This window comes from Haliotis cracherodii, unplaced genomic scaffold, assembly GCF_022045235.1.
Source record: "Haliotis cracherodii isolate W230 unplaced genomic scaffold, xgHalCrac1.p SCAF_17, whole genome shotgun sequence".
Taxonomy (NCBI): Eukaryota; Metazoa; Mollusca; class Gastropoda; order Lepetellida; family Haliotidae; genus Haliotis; species Haliotis cracherodii.
The window spans coordinates 22,157,087-22,168,845 of record NW_027266272.1 but is presented as its reverse complement, the minus strand read 5'-3'; the positions used below and the strand labels follow the sequence as shown (position 1 = coordinate 22,168,845).

Here is an 11,759-nt window from a genome sequence, read left to right as displayed (position 1 = left end):
TTGCTATCATTATGAAAAGAATAGTCTAATATACTGAAAACCAGTGTCTAACTGTGACGTAGCTGGGGCATTTTACGAGTTTTGTCACTTTTGGCGATCTCAATTGCGAAATAATTTTTCGAGGGCAATAGCTATCCCCAAACACACTCGCGTGATAACCTTTATTTACTGAAAATAAACAAATCTAGACAGAGGAAATACAATAATTTTATTTTCTATAGGCTGACAAATATAAAAACAATTTGATAACATGGACATGAACAATTCCTTCTTTTTCTCAACAATGAAACAATGACGATTTGCAAATAACATCATGGTCAATGTCACCCACAACATTCAATGTTTATCTCACGTCAAATAACGATAAATAAATAATTCGCACACCTCATACTACGTCAACGTGGTGATTTCATGAAAGTTTTTGAACTCTTGGACATTGTGAATTAAAATCAATTTAACAGCCGCAAAACCAAATATACCATTGTCCTCCTCGATTATAACGATGACACAGAGAACGAACAGTTGCTGATAATGTCAGCTGACCATTGTAAAAACTATTTGAGCAATAAAATGCATTGCCAAATATACCCATGACGCGACGTGTACCGTGAAACAAAACATGTATTGTCAGTCCGCCATAGCACATCATCTATTCATGTTAAGTGACCCGGTCAAATAAATGCAAAATTGTTGTATGACATTCATGTATGCCCTTAAGTACACATACCGATAGATCCAATTACTGATATGTTGATAAATAGGTACAATTTTACGACGGTGTTTTTATTGAACATGATCAAGCCTTATTCGTATCTATCACGAGTGAAACAACAAACGACAAATTCAACTTGTTAATCTCTAAAATAAAAATAAAAATTTAAAAAAAAAAAAAAAAATTCAGATCGGCTTAATACAAGAGCACAAAAAAATGTCAGTATTTATATATATCTAGACTGTGCTTTAAGCAAAGCTGTCTTATGCTTACAGAAATGGTTCTGTTGCATATATTAAAATTCTAAAAATGAAAGTTTGAAAGAGTAAAATTGAAACATCCATGCTGTTTTAAATTATGTTCTGACTTTAACTGAATTATAGCGAGTATTTAGACGCTGTTGTAACAATGAATTACGGGATGCAACTTTAGTTCATTGTAAGGTTTACGACAGAGGTGCCATCCATAAAGGAAAGAGGCCTTAAACCTTATGCTGACTTTAAAGGGGCACTAGACTCAAGCAAATTTGCAGCCTCAGCTACATTGATTCAGGTCCCTCAAGCACCACTTCCAGTGTCTGATTGTTCCAATGTAACTGTTCATGATTACCACAACTACTCACAGACAGTGGTGCTGGTATTAAATGCAAAACCTAGAACCTGGCAGATTGTTGGCACCCGACCTCGTTGCACCGACCCCTTTAACAGTTCAGTGTAGTACCTTTGTCAGCATTATTCAGCGTTTAGTTCATCGTTTACTAAGAACCTTCTTGAAAGATATGTTAGCTTAAGTTAAGATGTGTTATCTGGGATTCACCACAGCGTGAAAAGACAGGTTTCCGTTTTCCGGATTTCTTTTGGAAACCTTTGGATGCCTTTTGTTTCATAATTAATTGAGCAAAATGCACTGCAAAGGGTTTGCCAATCATATGGAAAGGCTTCTTGACGGAATCCTGCCCCCCAGAAACCTTACGCCAATGATGAAGTATCCGGAAGAATTTGAGAGCGGAAACATGACTTTCAATGCTGTGCATTTATTGACATTAGTGTGTATGGCCGCTAAGTGACCCCGTGCTTCTTGACCAACAACATGGGACTTCATGTACCCGGAACTTGATACCTGATGAAACTATCACTTGTCATCTATCCTTAAGTGACTATAACGCTATGTGAACTACTTAACACATTGACAAGACGAAAATTGAGGTATTTCAGTTATAATGATAAAATGTTTTGATTAACGCGTGATGTAATTATGATTTATGATATATAATTTGATCTATTATATATATTTATGATTTATGACGTATTTTGAGGAGTTCCATGACATTTGCAAACTAAGGTGTATATTTAACTTCAATCAGTGACTCATCACTTTTTTCTAGTTATGCGCACTGCAGTATATTTAACCAAAGACCTTGTTATTTCGTATCATCAGAACCGTCTTGTCATTACGGGATCCCCAATGACACTTCCGTGAATTTGTTATTCAGATTAAACTTACAAAGTCACAATTTTATAGTGTATTTGAGTCTTTAATGGCCTTAGTAGAATTGGAAATTAACTTAATCTAACAACAGCGTTTGGATTAGATTCACGGGAGCATTAAGACCACATTGCTCTGCAAGGTACGCGTTTTGAGAATCGAACCCGGAGTTTCTGCGCGACAAGCGAACGAATTACCCTCTAGGATTATGGAATATGTTCTTGCTGTTGGGACGGTGTTGCCAATTACTGGTACATCTTTGATATAAGCAAATTATAAAATCTATGCCTCGAAAGTGAGTTTGTGTATAACACTGTAAAGATTTACATGTTGAATGTCTGTGTTGTATTTTCACCGCCTCACATCGTCAATACCTCCCGGGATTGGTGCACTATGTTCCCCAGTTACCATGGTTACATACGGTTGCTTTTATAGTATAGTCGCTATTTTAACCAACGATTCAAGAAACGGACTGGTTCCAGCAAGTGCTCTGGCCAATGAGCGGTCGGATTACAATATGGCTCGTGCAAAATTTGCCACAGTCCTACAACATTCGTGACCAACTCGTGTTATTCCGGAACAAGCCGAATAGCGACTCGTGCCCCTCTCGTGGCCATTTTGCGACCGGGTTCCGTCTTAGCGCAAACGGGCATACCTAAAACAATTGTCAACTCGTTGTGAAATGGTTCACATATATTTCCCCGTATATTATTTATATTTCAGATGGAATTTAAAGCACATCGGGACATGCGAAATTATACAGTATGGTTGAACACATTTAACTGTATCTTGGGTTTATTTTTAGATGCAAGACGTATGTAAAATCAAAAATTATTTCTGAGGGATTCTTTGACGATGAACTTGAAATTATACGCGCATTCTGATTGGTTTGTCGTATTTTCGCACATAACATTCATCGATAGGGGGACGAGTCTTCTTGCAGGTTACGGGAAAGGGCGAGTGGTGACGAATGAGTCCTACAACTATCACTCTGCACACTGCCTCAAAATTCATTCATGGAGTAGGGCCATTTTAACTTCGAATAGACACGAGTGACAACTGCTCCGCCATGCGGCCGTAGGCATTCATGGATGATGGAGGCCCGTAGTATCAAACCTCTACAGACACGATGTGTCTTATGATATGGTTTACCTACTTTTGATAAAAAAATCGAAAGAAGTAACAACATAATAATAATGTTTGCATGCGGTTATTAGCAATACCATTTACGTTTTAATAACTTAACCCAGTATTATGTCAATGACATTAAGCGTTTTAAGAAACAGTTTCATGAATAAGTATTTTGCGACCTTATTTTGTTGCCAAATGTGGCGTTAGACTTAAACTGTCCCTCTGTCCTGCACAACTGATGAATGGACATAATGTTCTTTTTACGTATCAGTGCGTTTACAATTAGAGCTGACAATTGTTCTAGAAAATAGTTTCCCTCCTGTTTCATGAAAAATGTTGACTGGTTGTCTTTGATAAAAAGATTACAACTTCTTTCAAAGAAATATATGTATTGACTCAGTGACAGAAGACATAATAGTCGCCCAAGACTATTAAATGATCGGTACCTTACAATTGCCATCAGTAAACATGTACATGCTTATGAGAAAATCAGACAGAAGAGGCATGTTATAATAGAAACGGTAATAAAAGTTATGGTAAGAATGCTTGGTTGCATCTCAAGAATAATATGCTTTTAAGTTTCTTTCTTTCTCAGCAACATTCCGGGTCTATGACAGCGGCATGTAAATAATCCTTGATTTTTATAATGATCCACACCACAAAGATAAAACGGACTGAACGATGACACGCTATCAACCGTGTCGCCAAGCCTGGCCACCCCATTCATCAACTCGTCTCTTACAACCAGTATGTGATGCTGGGGACCTATTCTAACTCGGAATCTCCACGGAGGTTTTCACGATGTTCGTCAAACAATATTAATTATGTAATGATAATAAATATAAGTGTCATACAACTACATAAGGAATGATGATCATGGATATCACAGATTACAACGAGGTAAGCAAAAAATACACATACGATATTAATGATAGGCAAATATCTCATCAATGACACAACACGAGCTGAGATAACCACATGTGTCTTACATGAACAGCTTCTGTATCTGCCAGTCATACATTCTATAAGGGGTTGACATTCAGGCAATAAATTCCAATAAATTTTCACAAAAAATGCGCTTTCAAACTTTCTCCTTTTCTTCAAGGGCGCTTGCTGTACAAACCCGCTCACTGTCCTGTTATTGTACTTATACATTTGCACTAGCCATCATCGACCTTTACCTTGGCAATGAGACATGAGTGCAACTTACAAACCAAATATTAGGAGGTGCAATGGCACACTTCTAGATATGAAGGGACGAGGTGAGAAAAGGTAACTACTTGACTGAACTAAAATAAACAATTTAAAATTTGGTTGTTGAATGATTTCTGTGAAATTTATGTGTTCAATTGACTGACAACTAGCGTTCAGGCTTTGAAAATGTTTGCCTCAAAACATCGTGAACCCCAGAGTAATATCGTGAACGACAGAGAAAGGTTTGAATCAAAGAAAATTGACGCTTTTTTACGCTCAAACTGCAAACGTACTACATCTAAGAACAAGTCCGTGGTTCAGGTGTAGACACAGAGCAAAAATATACCTCCGGTCAAGGACTTTTTCATGGGGAAACATGTAAAAGACCATTTGAAGTCTTCAAAAGCGACCTGTTTCAGTTTTCCCCTTTTCTGTTAAAAGTTAAAACCATGAAGCTTTTTTTTCAAATACATGTATGTCCAGAACACAAATTTCAAGCAGACAGAAAATGTCCCTTTTTCATACCTCGTCCCTTGGTATTTGGCACTACTAACTTTCAAGGTCATTGGGATTGCTGAGATCCAGAAGTTTTCTTATAAATCAACGTACTACTGATGACCTCCATCCCGATACGCCGCCAAAATTATACCAACAAGGGATAACACTCATGTTGTACATTCGAGCAAACATTTAATCATTCTCCACGTCACCAAACGTCATCATCTCGTCACCAATGTGTGATGACGATGGATGACAATATCGACAGTTCATGCGAACCACCATAAAAACAGTGTCAGTCAATAACAATAACATAAATAACATCATGTTTGACAGATTCTAGAGATGTTTTACATACACATTCGTCTCTTTTCTTCTTCTTACTACAAAGATACTCCAGTTGAGACAACCTTCCATGCTATACGCTGACAATGACCCTCCTGCATGGCAACATTAAGACATTTTACAATGGCAAAAACAGAGATGGCGGTTTCATCACGTTGATAAGGATGAAACACATGGGAATTCTAGGTTGCCAATGTCAAGGACAGTTATTAAACATTGGTAACTGAGGCATTGTCCCTTAAGCATGCGCATTTGGACGAGCAGCCCCTTGAGTCCTTTACCAGATCGGCTATAGTACCTGGTGTTCACGCTTAAGTTGCATGGAACCTTTTCGGTTCGAGTACCACTTTCCAGGCAGCCACAAGGCCACGACCACAGAACTAGTAGCAGTAATGTAAATACATGACATCATCGGTGACGGTTAACATTTTGACGACATGTCTTGGTCAGGCGCCATTTGGCTTCTACTCGAGTCAAACATTTTTTGTGGCTGAAACCCATGGAAGGTCCTGTTGTCGCAGGTTGATCAGTCCCCTGGTGGACTCCTTTATCTATTAATACCGTAATGTTAAACATAGGCCTATTTGCATTACCGACAGTCACAATTTCTCACAACTAAATCTTGCAATTCTGCCCGTACTAAGTCATGGTTTTCGTCAAAGAGCCACACACTCAGTGGAGATGTTTCAACGGCACGGCATTTACCTTTCCTAGATTTTCCTCCACGTGACCTTTTGTTCCGGTTCCGATTCCGGCCTCTCCGCCGCCGGTTCCGGTTGCGACGCATTCTGGAACATCTACCGATACACCTTGAGGCATCGTATCCGCCAGGGGTTACAATGGCATCGTCTAGTTCCATATCACTAAATTCTACATACGTGGACATTCTACAGCATCTGCTGCTAGTGACTGTTCCATTCCTATATGTGAGATCGGAAGGGTTACACGACAGAGACCGCTTCCGTCGATCAAAACTCTTATATCGCTGCTCTATTATCATGAAAGGAAGTCTTTGAGTTGACACTGTAGGGGGGTAGTTTCTTGCCGTACCACAACCGCGTTTTCGACCCATTGCTTTTGGCTTCCTGCCATGCTTACCTCCCTTTTTACCCTTACTCCTTCTCTTCTTATTTCTCTTGCACTTTTTCTTCGACATCTGAGGAAGCATAAGTCTTGTTTTCCGATTACAGCGTTTACACTCAACCCGCAATATGATAGTACTGTTTTGGCTCATTTCTAGATTTCGAACAAGTGAAATTGGTAAACTGATTCGAAACCAGTTCGTCCCTTGTATCCTTGTTCGAAGTTCCGCGATGACTTTATCGTCTTTGGAACTATTGTTGTACACACTGATTCGAATCATTTTCCCTTTTCTCTTCCTCCTCGCTTGTCTCTTTTTCTCCCTCTGCCAGACATGGATCCACAAGTTGACCCGAGTCACTACGGAGGCTTGATCTTCGCCAGATTTGTTTATGGTAAATTTCAGTAGGTTTTTGCCTGGAAAATATCAAGAAATTCGATACTTTTATTTCATACAATTAAATGAAGATTAAGATGAAGCTAAGGTACATGCGTATACCCAGAAGGAGCTGCATAACAGGTAAACTGTGAAAGGTACCCCCTCAGGTGGAGATGCTGATAAAGGTACTGCGTGGAGGTGCTGACAAAGACAAAAGTTGGAGGTGCTGATAAAGGTACTGGGGGGAGAGGCTCATAAAGGATAAAGATGAAGGTACAGATACGGATACATGATGAAGATACAGATAAATGATGAAGGTACAGATACACGATGAAGGTATAGATACAGATACATGATGAAGATACAGATAAATGATGAAGGTACAGATACAGATACACAATGAAGATACAGATACAGATACATGATGAAGGTACAGATAGAGATACATGATGAAGGTACAGATACATGATGAAGGTACAGATACAGATACATGATGAAGGTACAAACACAGATACATGATGAAGATACAGATACATGATGCAGGTACAGATACAGATACATAATGAAGGTACAGATACAGATACATGATGAAGGTACAGATACATAATGAAGGCACAGGTACATGATGAAGGTACAGTTGCAGATACATGATAAAGTACATATACAGATACATGATGAAGGCACAGATACATGATGAAGGTACATATACATGATGAAGATACAGATACATGATAAAGGTACAGATACATGATGAAGATACAGATAAAGATACATGATAAAGGTACAGATACACGATAAAGGTACAGACACAGATACATGATGAAGGTACATATACATGGTTAGGATAAGGATACATGATGATGGTAGAAATAGATGATGAAGGTACAGATTCAGATACATGATGAAGGTACAGCTACAGATACATGATGAAAATACAGATACATGATGAAGGTACAGATACATGATGAAGGTACAGATACAGATACATGATGAAGATACAGATACATGATGAAGGTACAGATACACAATGAAGGTACAGATACATAATGAAGGTACAGCTACAGATACATGATAAAAGTACAGTTACAGATACATGATGAAGGTACAGATACATGATGAAGGTACAGATACAGATACATGATGAAGGTACAGATACATAATGAAGGTACAGATACATGATGAAGGTACAGGTACATAATGAAGGTACAGATATAGATACACGATGAAGGTACAGATACAGATACATGAAGAAAATATAGATACACGATGAAGATACAAATTCAGATACATGATGAAGGTACAGATACATGATGAAGATACAGATACATGATGAAGATCCAGATACCTATACATAATGAAGGTAGAGGTACATAATGAAGGTACAGATAGAGATACATGATGAAGATACAGATACGTGATGAAGGTACAGATACACGATGAAGGTACAGATACGGATATATGATGGAGGTACAGATACAGATACATGATGGGGGTACAGATAAAGATACATAATGAAGAAACAGATACATGATGAAGGTACAGATACAGATACATGATGAAGATAAAGATACATAATGAAGGTACAGATACATGATGAAAATACAGATGCGTGATGAAGGTACAGATACACGATGTAGGTACAGATACAGATACATAATGAAGATACGGATACATGATGAAGGTACAGATACAGATACATAATGAAGATACAGACACATGACGAAGGTACAGATACAGATACATGATGAAGGTACAGATACAAATACATGATGAAGGTACAGATACAGATACATGATGAAGGTACAGATACGGATACGTGATGAAGGTACAGATACAGATACATGATGAAGGTACAGATACATGATGAAGATCCAGATACAGATACACGATGAAGGTAAAAATACCGATACACAATGAAGGTAGAGGTACATAATGAAGGTACAGATAGAGATACATGATGAAGGTACAGATACACGATGAAGGTACAGATACACGATGAAGGTACAGATACATGATGAAGGTACAGATACACGATGAAGGTACAGATACATGATGAAGGTACAGATACATGATGAAGGTACAGATACACGATGAAGGTACAGATACATAATGAAGATACAGATGCAAGTATTGGATGGAAGTACTAAGTTCTGACGTCTGTTTATAAAGAGATACAAATTCCATATTGCGAAATATATCCATCCTGATATTCATATAAGCATCACACGTTCAGACCCGAAAGGAGTAAGGATATTGGTGGAATGTAGGTAATGATTTGTGTATTGGTCTTTGTTTACTCAACATAAAATTCACAAATACTGAAACAGTTACAATACTCATCGGGCATGTTGACTAATTCATGACACATAACTCCGCGTATGCAACGATTCTGCCAGAGGTTGAAGTGTTTTCTCAGCGGGCAGTGTAACCACGCCAATCAGGAAACAGAAACATGGCCGGCCATTCCTGATCGATGTGCCCGATACCGTATAACTTGGACGAGTCTCGTCAGAAGGATTATGTAGGATTTATGGTGAGACTATGTATAGAACTGACTCAGTTATCCAAGTTTCTCTTCAAGGAGGATTGTTACGTGCCATAACCATTGAGGCACTCCATCATATCAAATATTACATATCACTAAATGGGATTTAACGCTGGGCTGGGCGATTTTGTGATGATATAATTGATGTTTTTGGTTTATGGGGCAAATAGCATAAGGCACTCAGGGGACAGAACGGTATTAATAACAGTGAATTAGATGACTATTTGTTCGCATTCCAACAGCCACTCTTCTCCAGTAAGGTAGGTTTCTTATAATACTGTACATTATTTGTCACGAAATAAAGCAACCCCGTCAATCCAACTACATCGCTCCAAGTGAAATCGTCCGGATTACCACATATCCGGATTAACAAATTTTGGTCGGTAACCCTGTCTCATTAATTGCATAGATATTACAGTAATCACCCAAAGTGCAGGGTTTCCGGATTAATGAGGGTTCGGATTAACGAGTGTCCGTATTAACGGAGGTATGGAATAACGGGAATTCGGAATAACGGGGGTTTCACTGGGATATATCACTCGGAAGATCGGATTTCCGGATGGTGTTCGCTTTAATGAGTAACCAATCTATCTAGGTATATTCATCGATACGCTATTGCACTATTCACTATAGCATAACATGCAAGACGTACTATGCACTCTTTGAGTTTGGTAGCTGGAAGATCCATATGACGAACTCGGTGATGCAATGGCACCGTCATTATCAATGTTTGCCAGCGGGGGTATTAAGCACCACGGGTTGGCTACACATGCAGACAGAACAAACATGTCTCGTCGGCGTATTAATAGATTGTATGTAATACGGTTCAATGGCTAATTTATCAGCTGATTTGCCTTAATCGCGCTTGAAAAACTGTTTATAAGAAACTACCGCCGCCACACACCACGTATCATGCGAATGCTACACATTTAACACACACAATCATAGAACGTCGATGTTTAATGACGCTTATGGTAAGGTGACGAGGTGGTCTAGTGAATAAAGCGTTCGCTCGTGTCGCCGAAGGCGCGGGCTCGATCTCCATATGGGTACAATTTGTGAGACCCATTTCTGGTGTCTCACGCTTGACATAGCTGGTATATTGCTATAAGCGGCCTAAAATCATACTCACTCACTCACTAACTGCAAGAAGGTTGTTATGACGATGGTCATCATCAAGATGATGATTATGATGATGGGTACAATGTGTGAAGCCCATGTCTGGTGTCTATCGCCGTGATATTGTTGGAATATTGCTAGGAGCGGCGTAAAATCATACTCACTCACTAATGTTAACTGCAACGTAGTGAACAACGATGATAATCATCAAAATGATGATGATGATGATGATGATGATGATGATGATGATGATGACGACGACGACGAAGAAAAAGAAGAAGACAACAAAAAGCTTACCCAGTTCACCCGGCGAGTGGGAAATTACAAATTGGGTATGCGATGTAACCTTGCCCTCATTAGCGTTATCCGGTTCTGGGTCTGTTTGAACGACTCGGACCCCCGATGTGTTCCCTCTGTATTTAGCAATTTCTCGCTGGATCTTGTCCTTCAAAACTTTCAGATAAAACTTGTCCTGTAATGACGTGTTTCGTGGCACTCCGTTGACTAAACCGGGAGGTAAGGCGACATTGGCAGAAATTTCTTGATACAAGAAAGCTCCCACGAGCCAAACCAGTGATACCCAAATAGTCTGGACGCGTAACATTGCCGCTGGGGCGAGGGAGGTACAACGTGGGCCCACAAGGACTAAATCACCTTCGACACGAACTGAAAACAAAAGCGAAAATTAGTCCAAATGATCCTGGATTACGATACAGGGGTAAAGCTGGCCGCGTCTTAAAACACAGTACAACAATCAAGAAGCAATACGATAGTCAAGCGGAAAGAGCGACCGAGTGTCACCCTTGAAAGCCCGGATTCGGTTCCCTTCCTGTGTGCACTCCTTTTTTCCGACGCCAGCTCGTCGTCATATTTTATGGAATACAGCTTTAAGTGGGGAAAAACATGATAGATATGTTATATTTACATTCACCTTTACCTAACCAGACAGGCACACAGTCAATGAAAGAAACATATTTTATTGCAGAGCTTGAATGGCAATCACGTCCGGTTATCATTCGTATTGAACATTAAACTGGTTTTTCCGTCGTACAAAACATCCATTTGCGCCATGCAAACTGGAGCAATGTCGACGTATGACGCCAAGTGCTTACATAAAACAATAATCTGTACAAAGAAGTCTGTATCTCTCGACAAATGGCACAAACAAGAACTCTCATGCATCACCCGAAACGTGCATACCAGTAGACATCAGTTCAATCTAGTTATGATTGGACGTTCATTATAATTTACAACGTACCAAGGGATCAATA

The 11,759-nt window shown here is 39.2% G+C and overlaps 1 protein-coding gene across 2 annotated transcripts in view; it reads right to left on the bottom strand.

Annotated features, from left to right (window-relative positions):
- Positions 1–980: 980 nt before the first annotated feature.
- LOC139464962 (inhibin beta A chain-like) overlaps positions 981–11,759 on the bottom strand; it is a 100,083-nt gene continuing 89,304 nt past the window's right edge. For both annotated transcript variants that reach the window (XM_071246594.1, XM_071246593.1), the window contains exons 2-3: positions 10,786–11,154; positions 981–6,862 (exon numbers count right to left, since the gene is read on the bottom strand). In XM_071246594.1, the coding sequence (XP_071102695.1) occupies positions 5,955–6,862; positions 10,786–11,092 (1,215 nt within the window). In that variant the 5' untranslated portion in view covers positions 11,093–11,154 and the 3' untranslated portion in view covers positions 981–5,954. The remainder of the gene's footprint in view (positions 6,863–10,785; positions 11,155–11,759) is intronic.